Source organism: Chelon labrosus, assembly GCF_963514085.1.
Source record: "Chelon labrosus genome assembly, chromosome: 12".
NCBI lineage: Eukaryota > Metazoa > Chordata > Actinopteri > Mugiliformes > Mugilidae > Chelon > Chelon labrosus.
In genome coordinates this window covers 23,186,794-23,204,767 of record NC_140345.1, presented here as the reverse complement: position 1 = coordinate 23,204,767, position 17,974 = coordinate 23,186,794, and the positions used below count along the sequence as shown (strand labels likewise).

Sequence of the window (17,974 nt, the reverse complement as noted above, 5' to 3'; positions counted from 1 at the left end):
ATTGGAGGAAAGTCTGAAGTCAAGGTTGGACTTGGACAAGGTAATCTAAACTCACTGAAGGGTAAAAATAAACAGTTGTTAGGTATTAAAAGGATCGGTCTAGTGGTGCAGTTAATCGTGGTGACTCGACAGTAAAAGAAGCAGAAGGTAGATTAAAAAGAAAACTAGCAGACTATACGCTAACAATGATTATGTTTTACAACTATTAAAGAACATAAAAAATGACTATTACTTGAGTATATCGTGCATTCTTTAGTTTTAAACATCTTCAGTTGGGTAGTTATTGCAATTTATTACCCAACCATACTGACATTTCCTGTCTTCTCTCCCTTTCTCCAGGTTCTGTTGCACCATTTTCACAGCAGGTGACCCCCACCCCTTCGCCAAAATCCGGCTATTAGATGTGACCACGAGGTTGATCAGGAGAAGCCACCATGTCTTAAGCGCAGACGGGCCCTCCGGAGCCCTGTCCCCCCACCCTGGCCCACCTTCCCCCTCCCCCATCCACCACCTCACCCCTTCTCCCAGCCCCATCCAGATCCAAGACCTCCCCTCCCATGTGAGAGACAGGCTGCCCAGCCCTGGCTCCCCACTGGCACACCCCTCCCCTCCCTCCGGAGAGATGAGCTTGCAGAAGCACCAGCAGCTGGGCCGTGGCAGTGGTGGGGTGATGGGCTCTGACCGGGACCTACAGTCCACTGCTTCCTCCATCTCTCTTCCCTCTGTGAAGAAGGCCCCCAAGAAGAGGCGTCTCTCCTTGGCCTCTCTTTTCAGACGGCGAGGAAGGGAGTCCAAATCGGGACGCCAGAGGTCGCGAGAGCTCCAGCATCCTGGACTTGGAGGGCTAGGAGGGGTGGATGGCATCGCTAGCATCGAGAGCATCCACTCGGAGATGTGTAACGACAAGAACTCTGCCTTCTTCTCTGTGGCTGAGACCGGAGCTGCCTCTACTGCTTCTGCTGCTGCTGCTGCTGCTGCCTCCACCTCATCTGCCTCGGGGCCTTCTTCCTCTATCTCCTCCTCCTCCAAAGTAGGGGGCGGGACGGGGTCCGAGCTCCTGGAGTGCCCGCTGTGCCTTCTGCGCCACTCCAGGGATAACTTTCCCGACATCATGACCTGTCACCACCGCTCCTGCATCGATTGCCTGCGCCAGTACCTGCGAATCGAGATCTCAGAGTCGCGCGTCAACATCAGCTGCCCCGAGTGCTCGGAGCGCTTCAACCCGCACGACATTTGCATGATCCTGGGAGACCGGGCATTAATGGAGAAGTACGAGGAGTTCATGCTGAGGAGGTGGCTGGTGGCTGATCCAGACTGTCGCTGGTGCCCTGCACCAGACTGTGGGTAAGCGGTCCACGAACACACAGGCACATACACTGACACTGACACATGCAAACAGTAGAGTTTATCGATACCTTCTCCTGTACTGATGTGCAGACAGACTTCTAACAATAAGTGCAGTTATATTGGCTTAACGTATCGTAATGTGAGTTAACGTGGCATTTTTTATTAATTGCTCAACTGGGAGATGAGATGTTGACATTACTGCATAAAGGGAAGTTGCTGTCATGAAGCCTTGCACATGCGTAATAGTGGACAGTGCAAAAAAAAACAAAATGTTTTTTTATTGGGCCAAGTTATCAAGTTCTTTAAGCAATTTAAAGGTGACAGAGAATGAAAAAACGTTTTTACCTTGTCTTAGTTGAATAACGGTAGTCTGCCCGCATTCACGAACATACGAAAAGTGCTAGACATTCTGAACATCTCCGTTTCATAGAAATTCCTCCTTTAGAAATGTCAGCCAGAAAATGGCCCAATCTGAACAACGGATACATATTACGTAACATGTATCTCACTGCCCCCCCACTCTCATTCAATTCCCTCCCCTTCAAAATAATTTGCATACATCCGCCCTCTCGCCTCCAACGGGAAGTACATTGCAGCAGTGCTTGCGGAGTTCAAGGCGAAATGGCGAGTCGCGTTCCGAGGTGTGCTCTTCCAGGCTGTGCAAGCGGTGTGCAAACTTTCCATTACATTCCCACCGAAAGAAATGCACGAGATGCGTGGCTGCTGTTCATTTATAATCGGATTCCAACTACATTCAACCACAGACTGCTACTTCGTTTGTGAACGGCAGTCTATGGCGAAAGATAAATTATTTTCTGGTCCCGATCGACTTGTGCCTTGGATTATACATATGTTGTTTTTCAGAATAAAAAATGATTTTACATGTCAAGAATGTCACAGTTTGTCGCAAGATAGTTAAGTAAAACGCTATGGAAAATACGTAATTAAACGAACTACAAGTCCCGCATGCTGGCGCGTACAGAACCGACCAAAACTCCCTTCGGTAAGTAGAGGGGCGGGACTTCGGCTCTCTATAGCGAAGTTTACATTCTTTTGAGTGGCAGCAAATGCAGCCAATCAGCGTCAAGTGCTTGCATTTCATAATGAGGTTGCCAGTTAAGCCCGAAGGGGCGCCAAATAGGTGCAAAACCACGCGTTTATAATCCCCCACCCTAATATAGCTTTCTGAGAGAGGTTTTTAGGAAGCTTCTAAGGCATTACAGACCCAACCAAAATTTTGTTGTCTGCATGTCACATCACAGATCAAGGATAAATACCCCGTTCAATCATTCTATGTCACCTTTAAGAATTAGTGATATTTGATGAGTGATTCTATTCAGGCAAGTTTTATGTCTTGATGACTAAATTGCAATCATAGCTCATTCTCCCTTCGTTCCAATAGATCATACCTGCAAACTTGTCGCTTTTCGGCGACAATCGCCGTTTTCTTGGTGAATTGGGTCATTCACGTGAATCGCGTAGAACCGGAGAGTTTTTTTTCACGGGGGGTGGGGGGGGTCTGGTGCTGCCCTTCATCTGCATGCCATGCGGGCTAGAATTGCGAAAACATTATTGGATCTTTCTTATAATTGACATTTCTCTGGGCCAATCGGAATCTAAGAACTTGCTCCTGTATTTTTAGGACCGAGTCAACGCCGAGTACTGCACGAACGTAGACCTTGCATAAAGTTAGCCTGTGCTTCGAGCTAAATGGCTAATGTTAGCGAGCAAGACAAGCGGAGGTTTGTAACCTCAACGTTAGTAACGTTAGCTAGGCTTATTGTTAGCCGGGTACTCGGCCCTGAGTTCCGCGATATACGGCTACTACTCGAGTTCTGAGCTAACCTGAATATTCATTACGGATGTTGTCGTGTGCGTCGGGCACATAAAAGGTTGCACAGATTATATTTTATCGTATTTGACTGTAGATAGATTTATGAGTGAAGTTACCAACACAATAGATTGGCCGTAACACACTCACCCATTTTAGAATCACATTCCCTCTCTCTGTCTCTCTCTCTCACTTTCTCACAAACACACATACAAACACAGGGAGAGAATGTTAACTTGTGTCTTTATTATTTTGTCAGAATGCACCAGAATGCTTCGTTTGTATGTGAAAATCACAAAAAATTCACCAGCCGCCACTCATCATGAGTTATAGTAATACTAACCCACTCTATTTCTCTCTTTCTTCCCCTCTTAACCTCAAGCATGTTTTGACATTGATTTAGTTAAGTCACGCTGAGAAATGTGTCATCTGCATATTAAAATCACAAAAAAATAAAATAAAAACTACTCGCTGAGGAGTTTGCAGGTCTGAATAGATGCTTGGTGTTATTACTCAGAAATAACTGCCCAGGACAACTTGCCCCATAAGGACTTTGGGTTTCTCAAATCACCTCCCCAAGTCGTAAAATAATTACAGTCTCAGAGCCGTCATCTTAAAACAAGTTCAGTCGAGGTAGTTTGAAATTACTTCCTCATACGTGGACGCTGGTACTTTGCCTGTTTTTAATAGATTACCAAATGTCTGCAATACTTGAAAGAGCAGCTCTGTTGCTGTTGAGCTGTCGTAAGTTTCTGACTGAATAAAATGTGGAAAGTAGTAGTAGTAGTAGTAAAGAAAAGAGTAAATTAAAATGAGCATTTGTATAACACGACTAACTTAATATACTAAACCCCTCCCCGCCTTTCTGTCTACATACGCCATCACAGCAGTGTCTTTGTAGAGACACCCTACAGGGTCAAATAGTCTCTCTGACTCACTGACAAATCAAATCGGCAGCTCATTTATGTGGAGCTGAGTGGACATGTGTCCAAAGTTCATTAACTGCAGGTTGTGCATATCTCCATTACACAGATTTACCAGATTTAATTATTTGTAAATATTGTTTTCTCAACAAGCCGTGGTGTAATGTGGCATAATATTTTGTTTCGTTTACAATTTTGACAATCTAGCAGCTGTTATACAATTTTGCATGAAAGGCTCACGTTCGCTCCGTCTCTCTCTCTCTCTCACACACACGCTCGCTCACTCTCACTCAGCCATTTCCTTTTCTTCCAGGAATTGTTTGAAGGCAGGTGGGTATATAAAAAAAAAAAAAAAAAAAAACTCCCTGCAGACTTTCTTGAAGCATTGTTTGTGCTTTACTCCGAGGCCACAGCAACCTTCAAAAGTTGGTCAGCTGGATGTTTTGTTTTGTGGGAAGTCCTGTTTATTAAACTTGGCCAGAATAGCAACAAATGTATTTTAAGGGTAAGAATTGTAAGAAGGGATGACATGTTCAATTGTGCTTTCAGAAAAAACTAAAGTAGCTGCTGAATGAAACAAGGATAGACTAGGTTTTGCGTTTTTCCTGCTCTGATTGGATCTAGAAAGCCGCAGCTGTCCACATATATACAGTAAACATTGCTATTTCATTAATGCGCTGCTCATTTTATCTCGCCTGATTATTTTAGTGCCCTTAGCTGACAGTCCTTTCAATCTGTGGGGCCCTGACACCATCTGGTACTCAGATAAAGTCAGATAAAGCAAAAGCAAAAGCTTGTGTGTGCCATTCCTGGAACAGTGGCAAATCAAATCAAAATGAAACTTAACAGTAGCCGTTGACTCTATCAGATGTCTTCATCCTGTGTATGCAGATGACTTAAGGCCGTTTCCTCAGTGGACCACTGGCGGCTGGTTTCTGCTCCTTCCTGTGTAATTTGTAAACCTCATTGAGTTCTTTGAGTTTTGTTTTATTCTTCCTCCCCATTTGTGTCCATTTGTGTTGAGAGCAAGTGGGCATCTCTTGTGCTCAGGCAATTTATTTATTTTTTCACTCTGGAGTGGCTCAGAGGAATTTACGATGTCCTTCTATTCTAGTTTTCCCCATTTCTCTGCAGCTTTTCTGTCCTTTCTTCTTGTTTGCTCATTCTTAGGAAATGCAAAGAAGGCGCATTTCAACAATTACAGCCAGAAATATACATTTAGGGGACTTTAAAGTATTAAATTGCTGTGTTGTAGTGGTAAATATACAGAGTTTTCCTAATTTTGGCTCTGTACCTTGCCCCAATAGTTCAAATCTAAATATTAAAATGCAACTGAGATGCAGACTTTGGGATTTATAATAATAAGAAACATTTTAGTAGTAGAGCCATTTTTCTTCTCTAATTTCAGAAGCTAAATCATTAATATATATGTTTAATTTCTAATACTTGACGTCTTGAACCCGTGGACTTTTGTGCTGTGTTTTTTTTATGATGATTATGGCGTGGGGTTGTTTTCCAGGAGCTGGGCTTGGCCCCTCAGTTCCAGTGAAAGGAACTTTGTGGGAACAGTTTGGGGATGGCCCATTCCTGTTCCAACATGTCCGCGCACCAGGGCACAAAGCAAGGTCCATAAAGACAAGGTCCATAAAGACATGGGTGAGCAAGTTTTGGTGCGGAAGAACTTGACTTGCCTGCGCAGAGTCCTGACCTCAACCTGATAGAGCACCTTTGGGATGGATTAGAGCGACGACTGTGAGCCAGGCCTTCTCGTCCAGCATCACTGTCTGACCTCACAAATGCGCTTCCCATGAACACATGTGGAAAGCCTTCCCTGAAGAGTTGAAGCTGTTTTAGCTGCAAAGGGTGGGCCGGTGTCATGCTAAACCCTATGGATTAAGAATGGGGTGTCACTTAAGTTCATGAAGGCGTGTAAAGGCAGATGAGCAAATACTTTTGGCAGTATCGTGTGTGTCTAGTTCTTGGAGAGTGTTCTTCCCTTGGCTAAATGTTGTGAAGGGATTTTGAAGTTGTGAAGGATCCTACGTGGATCTGCACGTGAGGGAATCTCTTGCTGTTGCTGTGGGCTAGGGTTGGGCGGTATGAGTAATTTCATATCAAGGTAACGGTATATATCGTGGTATGTTTTTTTTTTTCCCCCCTGTAAATTCAATTAATGGCTTAAAATAACCATACTGACGCATTTGATCATTTTCCTCTTTTATTTTTATTTGCTCACAGCAGCATAACATTATTTTAAAGAAAATATCTTTTGGCTTTCATAATACTTCTTCGCATGTTTTAACTTTAAGTGGTGGAAGAGGTTACCGGTGTTTCCACCTCCAGCAGCAACAGTCGCGCGACGCTTTTTGCAGAGTATCACTTTTTTTGTTCGTTGTCGGATTTTTTAAATCCGAAAAAGTTCAACACAACAGACGTAGCGCCTCTTTTCGGGAACAAGTTCCTCCTCCTCCTCTTCGTTATGGGTGGGTGGAGCTGCTTCCGTTTCCTCGTGACGTTCACTCTCCGCCTCCGCCATGATTGTTATCACTCAGGCAAAGAATGTCTAATAAGGGGAGAAGTGCCACTCTGAGTGAACTTCCGGCTTCTGAACTGGTTGCAGTTCCACTCTGATTCCATATGAGGGCGCTCTCAGGACGAGTGCAGAATGAATGGCGGTCTATGGAGCAATACCCCTCAAAATCCACTTTTCTCAGGATATAATTTTTTGTGCAGTAATTTGAATATTGTATTTGAAAGGAGATGCAAAGAAATTACACATTGCTGGGTGTTAGATTTTTTAGAGTCACTTATTTGCTTTAAAAAGTATTTTAAAATGTCAATGACGTCATACACATCGTACGACCAGATACTGCTTTACGGCAATCCTTCAGTCACTGCTTTGGTGCTTTCGTGCTCTGCACTTTCTTTTCTCTCGAGGCATGGACAACACAGCTGACACAGGTACCTACACGTGGTAGAAGAGTTTTTGTTTTGTTGTTTTAAAAGTTGTTACGTTGAAAAAAAAAACTTGGGCGAAAAAGTCCGCCTTAACATTCTGGTCCCGCTTCGGATGCCACGATGCCGTCAAGCGGTATCTCTGGTCGTAATCAGTCCTTCACTGACCAATCAGCGTTCATTAGCACAATGCTAGCGTGTTATGGGCAACAACAACTCAACCTGTAAGAAATCGAAAGGACATAAGTTCTCGTTCATTCAACTTTTGACCTATAACCCATGTTGAACTTGCAAAACCTACAATCAAATCTGAGATTTCTCAACGACAATCGGGTGAAAGAGACACATTTAGCCGTTTAGCTCCATAGACTCCCATTCATGTTGCACTCATGGCGATCGCCCCCAGTGGAAATCTGGTGGAACTGCAACCAAAATTCGTTACAATGGGACTAGGGTTGCAAAATTCCGGGAATTTTCAAAGTTGGAAACTTTCCATGGGAATTAACGGGAATATATGGGAATTAACGGGAATTAATGGGAATATATGGGAATAAACAGGAATAAATAAGAAATTTACAAAATTGAAGGTTGGCCCTTAACAGGGAACTTAAATATAGTTGGGGGGAATATATTGTAGCATAGTCTTGGCTAAAACAACCAGATTTAATGCAAGTACACTCCTCAATCACATGCACACAGCACACTGCTTACTGCAGGGCTATTGAGGCCACGCCCCCTACATGCACTGTGCATTCCTCCATCACATGCACAGGTGATTTCTTGAAGCCTGGAGGCCACACTTTTGAGCTCAAAGCACAAGACTATTGAAGCCACACATTTGAGCCCGCGGACTATATAAAGTCAAGTAAGTTTTGATAATATCATGGGGTAAATATATTTGATCTATAACGTTACTAATGTTTAACTTGCAAATATTAAATAAAAATGTATTAATACAGTAGCTAACTATCTGGTAAGTTAGGTGCTAAATGAAAGCTATTTTTCATTTCATTGACCATTTAAGAGGCTAGCTAATTATGGTGGTAGCTACCTCAAATTTGATGCTGTTTCTTCTGACTCCTGCAAGACGGTTTTCTGTAACCATACAAGAATTTATACATCAATTGTCATCCCATAATTCCCATAAATTCCCATAAATTCCCAATAATTCCCAATAATTCCCATAATTCCCATGGAAAGTTTCTAATTTGGAATATTTCCAAAATTCCCCAGTTTAACTTCCCATGGAAAGTTTCTGGAAATTTACCGGAAATTTTCCACCCCTTTGCAACCCGAAATGGGACTTAATAGAGAGTGGCAAGGCTCTCCGTAGACGGGCTCTGACTAAGGTAAAGCTGTTTCTTCTTCGTCGTGCTCGTGCAACCGCGCCAAGCAGTCTGCTGCAATGCCTGCAGCGCCCCGTGTGTCGAGGCGGCGTAATTACAGCGACTCGGAGAGACGCCGCAGACGTCTGCTCTTTCTCCGGTATAAACGGTATTGCAAAATCTCTACCGGTAGACACTTTTATACCGTCACACGGTATTATACCGTCATACCGCCCAACCCTACTGTGGGCTCACATAATTATCGCCACACCATAGCCCTAAAGCCATGGCAGTGGTAATTATTAAATGATGCCTGTTGGCTCTCCTCTGTCTCTTCTTTAGCTACAGTTATCTCTTCTGACCCTCATGAGCTGCCACAGTAACAGTTAAAGCCGAGAACCAAAACAAAACATTTTAACTGGATGACTAATCGCACTGGTCAGACTTATTTGGCCTTCATATATGGGTTTACTTAAGTTTTCAGTTACTTTATTTTAATACTCTGAATGTTGATTCGGGGAGTAAACATTCGGCGCTGAGCTAACAACACCACGTCTGCATGTTCTGATGAAACTCCAGAGAATGTTTTTTTTTCTGTTTCTGTGTTTCTCTGGAAAACTTGTGCAACAGTCAGCAGATCATTCTGTGTCGGGAAATTGTCCACAAGTTAATTGAATGCGAATGATGTGATTCTCTCGAACTCATAAAAAAAAAAAAACATCTTAAGATGGGTCACTGAAAGTAGTTTTGATGCTTTTAATACAATATGCTTTAGTAGCCGTCCTGAGTGGAGTCTATGTGTGGGAAAAGACTGCATTTGCTTTGGTCTGTATAATGTTTAGCACCGGGGGTTTAAATAAGACTGAGACGTCTCAGCTATTCCTCTCTCTGTCTGCATTGTAGACACAGTTCTCGGTTGAGTAAATTGATCCACAGCAGAGGAAGTCTCCCAGGCTCTCCGTGGCTTTGTGATTGAAACGTAATCCTCGGGTCAGTCACCGGGGGCGGGGCGGGGAAGGGGGTTGGTAGACTTCTGCCACACTCACATACGACTGCGTGACGCACTCCAGGGTTTCCCCCCTTGAAACCGGATAGCTAGCTGCTACATAGCTGTCATCGTTGCACAGATTTATCTGATCGCCTCTGCTGTCACTCTGTTATACTGACGCTGTTTTGTGATTTGCTGTGCGGGGGGCTATGTTTGAAAGAACAGGCACAGTTGAAGGAGACGCAGCTATTGGGTGAATCAGACGTAATATGATACTGGTTAAACCCCAAAAAATGTCACACCTTTTGTTATTTGATGTCATTTTGTTTGAGAAAATACAAACAGTGAACTTTCATGCCTCAGGCCTGCACTCAAAGCTTCTCTTTTATGACCATTTAACTAGGCCACAGTCTTCCTTTGTTGTTTTTAAGGTTTTTGTGACAGTAGTTGAGAAAGCAGCCTCTACAAAGGACTTTAAAAAGAAAAAATTCTCTCTCTGTCATCACCAACAAAGGCCAGTGGATTGAAAACCAAAAACTATATTATAAAACTATTTGTAATTGGCTGTTTCTTGATAGCGAACACACACAAACAAGTGTGACTGAAGATAAGGGAAACCACACCTTCATGTTACAAGCGTAGCGTTTATTTATACATCCATCAGTTGCTAATAGCTGACATTTTCTTTTATTCAGATGGCACCGTTTGTGTATTTGACCTGATAAGTGTTTTGTTTTTTTATCTCCTCCAGATATGCGGTGATAGCTTTCGGTTGTGCCAGCTGTCCAAAGATCACGTGTGGCAGGGAGGGCTGCGGCACGGAGTTCTGTTACCACTGTAAGCAGCTGTGGCATCCCAACCAGACCTGCGATGCGGCGCGACAGCAGAGAGCCCAGAGCCTCCGTCTGAGAACGGTGCGCTCGTCATCCCTCAGCTACAGTCAAGAAAGTGGAGCTGCAGGTTGGATTATTAAAAAAAAACTCACAAAAGCACACATGCAAGATCAGATACACACGCAAACACACACAGCCTGACATCTCAGATAGTTATTCTAATGTTTTTAATTGATGGCATCCATCACCGTAACCTTGAATTGTTGTTTCTTCTCAGCTGACGACATCAAGCCATGCCCACGCTGTGCTGCTTACATTATCAAGATGAACGACGGCAGCTGTAACCACATGACCTGTGCCGTGTGCGGCTGCGAGTTCTGCTGGCTCTGCATGAAGGAGATCTCAGACCTGCACTACCTGAGGTCAGTATCTCCACAGCACACACACACACACACACAGGCACTGTTGAAGTTATTATTAAACATGTAAAGCAAAGAAAGTTTCTGAACATTTTCTTTCCTTTCCTCCGCCTCAGTCCGTCAGGTTGTACTTTCTGGGGAAAGAAGCCGTGGAGCAGGAAGAAAAAGATTCTTTGGCAGTTGGGAACACTTGTCGGCGCTCCCGTTGGCATCGCACTCATCGCCGGTGTAGCTATCCCCGCCATGATTATTGGCATACCTGTATATGTGGGGAGAAAGGTGAGACTTCAAAAACACAAACATGCAAAGTAGTTTGAAACGTACAGTATCGTGTTGTCATCCTGTCGAGCATGCAACTTTAGTCCTCTTGGGTAAAAACTGACCCGGTCTGTTCGACTTTTTATAAATCCTAAAATGAAATAATTATGCGCTACACATTTTTGGCCAGCTTCTTCTCAACTAATTACTATACACCAATTAGACTTAACATTATGACCGCTGACAGGAGAAGTAAATAACATCGACCATCTTGCGACACTGCAATGTTCTGCTGAGAAACTTTTGGAAGTCAGCTTCATGTGGATGTTACTTAGACATGTAGCACCCACCTAGACCAGACCAGGCCCCCCCATCCCATAGCAATGACACTCCTTGAAGGAAGCAGCCATCCCCAGCAGGATGCAGCCTGACACAGACACACACACGCAAAAACGGGAACAACTCAACCTGGCCTCCAAATTCACTAGATCCCAAACTGATCAAGTGTCTGTGGGATGATCCACAGAGGCCCCTCCCCTCAAAGGCCCCCCACTAACAGCATCGTGTTGCCAGACACCACAGGACACCCTCAAAACGCCCATGTCCATTCTCTGATGAGACACAACTGTTTTTGAGGCACAAGGGAGACCTTTATGTCAAATTATGTGATACTGAAACATTTGAGACGGGTCAAATTTGACCTGGAGGACAATATGTTTTCCTGTTCAAAGCCTAGACTACACTGAGAGCTTATTCAGATCTGTTACACTTTAGATTTATAATAGGTAACTTCACACAGGGCACAGTTATTGCAATCATCAAAGAAACAAACACTGCATCAATCACTAGCCAGCTAGTTATATTAAAAAAAAAAAATCTGTGCACACGCAGTCCTCTTATTTTTCCCAGGCTCTGAAAATACCTCAAGCCAGCTTAGGTCATTTGTCAGCAACCGGTGTGTCTTGTGTATAAACTCTTGTGGTGTATCGCTCTCAAATCGAGGTCTGTTTAGAATAAGAATTTCACATTACAATAAAATGAAAGAATTCAGACTCTCCAGAATTCCCCCGCTCAAGCCGGCCAAGAAGAAGCCAGAGCCAACAATTTATTCTTCCACCCTCAAAAAAAAAAAAAAAAACAGACTACGTTCTGTAGTGATCACATGACCCATGTCAGACATCTGGACATGAATCACCTTCATTCCACATGACTAAATGAAGGTTGCTGTTCAGTCTTGATGTTAACCCTGCGTCCTGGTGACTCACTAAACCCATGCCGAAGCCGGTTTCTGGCACGATGTGTCATAAGTTTCATATCAACAGTTCTTTGTAATTGTTAACTGTTTTCAACAGCACATTCAGGCTTTTTTAGATGTTAATATTTTTTGTTTATTTGTCATATATGAGTTATTGTCTGGGTTCCGAGCAGCAGACACTTCTGTTAACCATTTTTCTTATATTTTTTTTTTTTTTTTTGTCTCACAGTCACTTAAATATTTATTGGCAAGAGTTTTCAGTATTAAATTCTACCAGTAACAAAACCAGATGGCAGATAGATTGATATATTTCCATTGTTCACGCAGTCCTATTGATGTTTTAATTCGTAGCTCTGGTCCAGTGTTGCTGTTTTGATCCTTAAATAATTTTTCTTCTATAACTTTTCTGCCAGATGTTCTTCTAGTGCTACTTCTTAACCATCAGCAAGATTTGTTTTTAACAATTCCTTGACATTGGTGCCGCGTCAAAAGCTCCTTTTGTCCCAAATTCCTCAAAATATATATAATTTTTTACTCTCTTATATAGTACATGATAAACTACTGGTTATTTTTTTCAAGTAATCGATAAATCCTTGGATTAACCATCGTCTTCACTCAAACATAGATAGATAGATAGATAGATAGACAACTTTATTGATCCCTTTAGGAGGTTCCCGCACATTTTCTTGTAATAACACATTTTAACATGAAATCTGTTAATGAAGAAACTATTTTCAAACTCTTACATTCTCCCATTAATTAGTTTACATAGTGTTTAGCGTTTTAACTTATGTTGAAATATAAATATATCAATATACATGAATTTAAAATCCAGTCTGCTATCTGGAACTGAGATTATGAGGCGTAGTCATGTTGTTTTGCGAATGACTAATTGTCGTCCCTTCAAGCTGAGCACACACAGACACGGAGCGTAGTGCCACTGCTGACGTGCTCCTCCCCAGAAATGTAACTACGTCCCGCAGCGTCGCAGACCACAAGAGCTGTGATTGGTTCGCTTGGTAGTAGTGTGTTTCCTGCTGTTTCTCCATCTTCGTAATTCAATAAAGGTGGGACACGTGGGGGAAAAGGTTAACTGAGGAGGTTCGGAGATACAAACGTTTGTGTGACTCGTGTTTGGGCGAAGGTTTCAGTCGCCATTGTTGAAAGTGAAGCAGGAAGTATAAACAAAAAATTAACCTGACTGGCAAAAGAAGACACGGCGCGGACTAGCCAGACTGACGAGCGCACAAGTACACATGGGTCACACTGGCGTAGGTTGCGGCATCTATGTCCCACAGTACCCTAAATGAGCCTTAAGTGTGTACAGACGGGTGAAATAAACATACGTTAAACAAATAGCTACACAAGTTGGTTGGCATTGGTTTGTGGGCTTTTGTGTGACTCCCATTTCTCCCTTTTTGTCTTTTTCAGATCCATAACCGTTATGAAGGCAAAGACATTTCCAACCACAAGAGGAACCTTGTGATTGCTGGTGGAGTGACTCTCTCTGTCATCGTGTCACCAGTGGTGGCCGCAGTCACTGTCGGTCAGTCTGTCCTCCAACCTGTCCTTCCTCTTTCCCTGTCTGGCTTTCTCTTCGGTCAGACTCTCCGCCTGCCTGCCTGCAGATCTTTATTGACACACTCTGCCCTTGTTTGACTTTGCTGGCTCCCGGGGATTTATTTTGTTTAACGTTTAAGTTCGTTTTATGCAAAAGTTTGTTTTCAAAGTCGTAATTTCTCATGAGCTGTTACACAAAGATGGGAAAACCGAAGGAGATTTATACTGTTTTGACTTACTTGCGTCAGCCGCACTGGCCTCCGCTGTTGTTTTCTCCGTGCCCCGGCCTAACATGTCTCTGCTGTGTGTGTCTTTCCCGCTGCAGGCATCGGAGTTCCCATCATGCTTGCTTACGTCTACGGCGTCGTGCCCATCTCTCTGTGCCGTAGCGGAGGGTGTGGCGTCTCCGCTGGGAATGGAAAAGGAGTTCGCATAGAGTTTGACGACGAGAATGACATGAATGTTGGCAGCGGTGCAGCAGCCACCGGTAAGTTTCCCCCCACTGACACTCAGCAGCAACCAACGGCAACGTTTACTTTTTACTGACTGTTGAGTACCAGGATAAATTAAATCTACTCCTCCACAGAAAAATTATTCAGAATTTTAGATGTCGTTTTGTGAATGGAATTTAAGTTTTGTTATATCTTTTTTCATCTTCCGTGCAGATACTACATCTGTGGCAGACACCAGGAATAACCCTAGTATAGGTGAAGGCAGTGTTGGGGGGCTGACTGGCAGCCTGAGTGCCAGCGGCAGCCATATGGACCGTCTGGGGGCCATCAGGGACAATCTGAGCGAGACGGCCTCCACCATGGCCCTGGCTGGAGCCAGCATCACAGGCAGCCTGTCAGGCAGCGCCATGGTCAATTACCTAAACAGGTGATGAAATAGAAACGCCTGCAGTTTGATTTAAATGTAAATGCAGCTTTGGTTTTGGTTCTCTCCTTCTTTGTCTGAACCTTGCTTCATATGTTGCTAGGCTGGAGGTGCAGGCTGATGTGCAGAAGGAGCGTTGCAGTCTCAGTGGAGAGTCTGGCACCGTTAGCCTGGGTACAATCAGCGACAACGCTAGCACCAAAGCAATGGCTGGATCCATTCTTAATGCCTACATGCCCCTCGACAGGTGAGCATCATTTTTATCTGGATAAAGGAGTTAGGGAGGAGTCTGTCCAGTGTTGCTGTGGTTCAGATGGTGTCCTTTCAGAAATCCTGCTTCTCTGTCTCATGTATTCCTGTTGCTCACTTGTTCCAGAGATGGGAACAGTATGGAGGTCCAGGTCGACATTGAATCCAAACCCGGCAAACTACGGCATCACAGTGGCAGCAGCAGCGTGGACGATGGCAGCCACATGGGCCGCTGTGGCTGGACCTGTCCCTCCAACGGCTGCACCTCCTCAGAAGGCAAAGGAACCACCGCTAAGTGGGCCAAAGAGGCATCCTGCTCCTCCTCCTCCAGCTCTGCCGGCAAAAAAAGCAAGGGCAAGTTGCGCAAGAAAGGCGGCGGAGGCACCAAGATCAACGAAACCCGGGAAGACATGGATGCTCAGCTGCTGGAGCAGCGTAGCACCAACTCCTCAGAGTTCGACTCTCCCTCGCTGAGCGGCAGCCTGCCGTCTGTGGCCGACTCCCACTCCAGCCACTTCTCTGAGTTTAGCTGCTCTGATTTGGAAAGCATGAAGACGTCCTGTAGCCACGGCTCCAGCGGAGGCGACTACCACACGCGCTTCGCCACCGTCAGCCCCCTACCTGAAGTAGAGAACGACCGCCTGGAGACCTGCCCTGCCTCCTCGTCCTCCTCCATGGGACAAGGAGCCGTTATCACTCCCCACTCCCCCTCCTCCACCACCTCCTCTCTGGGCCACGGCGCAGAGCACTCCCCTCTCTGCTTCATCACAGAGGAGAATGTCAACCTGGTGTGCCCCGCTGAGCTGGACTCTCACAGCAACACCGGAGAGATGCTAAAAGAAAACAACAACAACAACAACCACCAACAACAACCACAACACGCAGCCCAAACCCAGCAGCAGTCCAAGAACTCCTGTATACAAACTGATATATAGAAAACAAATCTCAAAACCTTAAGTGCTGCACAGACACTGTTTTTATTTAACATACTTTCCTCCATTAAACTAACAAACATAGCTTACAGTTTAACCTGCATTTTCTGTTATTCCCTTGTAAAGGGGACATGTTATTTTGGGTTCTGTGCCCTTCATGAAAATCAGCCTTTAGTAAAAAAAAAAAAAAAAGAGACCTCTGTGTGTCCACTGATTGTCAGGAGGCTGTTGGACGTATTCAAAGGCTGCAGCCGTGTGAGAAATGTTAAGGTTGTGAATGCTGGTTGTTTTCTCCCTGTGCTGCCCACAGACTGCTGATACATGTCTGACACTCACTCCCTGGCCACTCGTAAAAACAGAAGGCGGGGCCCGCTGATTCGGCCGCCGTCAACGTTGATCTGTGTAGGTTCGATTTAAAAAAACAAAAACAAAAAAAAACCACTGTGCCAGTTTTGCTAGTATTTGATTTTTAGCTCTACGATGTGGATGCAACACCATGCAGGAATCGTAAATGTTTCAGCTTTCCAGAGGTGAAATCATACAGGGACCAGGCAATATGATTCACCGTTTCCTCTTTTTTTTAGGTTTAGTTTTCCCAAAAAATTAGTAACAGGGGAACGTTTCTGTTTCCTCCCCTTTTTTCCCCCTGGACGTTTAAAATGAACCCTCTGATGTATAATTTTAAGGCCTAGGCTCAACATCCCGAGTCATTTTAGCACTAAAATCGACGCGTAACAGGACCGAGATCCTCTTTAGCTGTCGTCCCATTCTGGGAGATGGTGCTCAGCAGCTCTTGAGCAGATGTGGTGACCGCGGAGTTTAGACCTGTAGCCTACAACTCTTGAGTTTTTAGTGCTGAGATGACTTAGCAGGGCCTAAGCCTCATCTTGCTCTGTGGAGAAAAAAAAAGCTTGTCGTCATATGTTGGGACGGGGCAGGCGGGCGTGGGTTTGTTCTGATTTGAGAAAAAAAAAAGGTCTCTGGAAGGCCGTGGTTGTCGAGATAATGCTCTTAAGTCATTATAACATTAACCGATGGGTTGGTCAATTCTGTGAAATTGTACAAAGAAAATGTTTTTGTAATGTTCAAAACGTGATTTATTCAGGCTGATGGTTTCGCCTCACTGAGTAAGAGAGAGAGAGCTTTGATATCTTTCTTTGTTAACTCATGGTGCCTTCAAGAAGCTGTTTGTGTTCTTCGTCTCTCTCCACTGTGTCTTCTAGATCGCAAACAACAACAACAACAACAACTCATAATAGATGGCAGAATGTCTGTCTGTGTAGGAGGGATGCTCATTCACATACAGACCGTACTGTAGGGGTAGACGTGGTAAATGAAGAGTTTTCAATTGCCTACCAAAGACAGCACTCAGGCTCTTGTTAAATCTTATACCTTGGACTTGTCAAGCTGTAGATGCAGTATTGTGCATCCTTTTCGTTACGCCGCGGGGATGAGTGAAGACGAGACCCAGGATTATACAGACACACAGACCGCCGTTTCATACACGCTTCACAAATGCTACGCAAATAACCGAGGCTGCACACCGGCCCGAGGCACCTGCACTGTTACCTGTATTTCTTAATACATTGATGTTCTGCAATGCACAAAGGTTAATAGGGATACATAGGTTTGTTTAGGGGGGGGGGTAAACTCCCTGTTGATTCGTTCCGTGATTACTGTTTGTGTTGCCAAGCGGTGCTGCTGAGCAGACGTGACGTCAGATTCTTTATTCTTTATTTTCGGAGTATTTGCTTGAGCCCGTGTTTACTGCTCTGCGGTCCGTTCGCTCGAGACCACCGAGTCGGCTCAGGTCAACCTCTGCCAGAATGGTATTTTTTGACCCAGGTCTGTTACTGAATGAACACTCAATTTGGTTCCGAGGTGGACGGTGGCTTTCACGCTTGCAGGTCCTTCCCTCCCGCGTCGAAGGAAAAAAAAAAACAACATTGTTTTGTTCTTCCTCCTCAGTTTTTGTTTTGTCATTCTTCACCAAAACTCCGGTTTCTCGATCCTAATTTGAACACTAGTGCCAGATATAATTTGTGCAGAATGGCATAATAAGGTATTTGTATATTTGTTTGGTAATTTTGCTTTACTATATGCGTGTAAATGCATATCAAAAAATAAAAAAAATATATCTACGACATGTCTTGTTATGTTTTTTTTTCCAAGTTAATTCAAGCACAGTGCAAACCTACCTTCGTCATGGCACACAGAAGAACA

The 17,974-nt window shown here is 44.1% G+C and overlaps 1 protein-coding gene across 1 annotated transcript; it reads left to right on the top strand.

Moving 5' to 3' along the window:
• Window positions 1-348: 348 nt before the first annotated feature.
• LOC311496488 (E3 ubiquitin-protein ligase RNF19A-like) lies at window positions 349-17,883 on the top strand. Its single transcript, XM_084556368.1, has 9 exons — window positions 349-1,344; window positions 10,121-10,329; window positions 10,480-10,624; window positions 10,738-10,900; window positions 13,566-13,680; window positions 14,020-14,181; window positions 14,360-14,573; window positions 14,674-14,817; window positions 14,947-17,883. The coding sequence occupies exons 1-9, from the start codon at window positions 623-625 to the stop codon at window positions 15,752-15,754; spliced, it is 2,682 nt and encodes an 893-aa protein (XP_084412494.1). The 5' UTR covers window positions 349-622; the 3' UTR covers window positions 15,755-17,883.
• The last annotated feature ends 91 nt before the right edge of the window (window positions 17,884-17,974 follow it).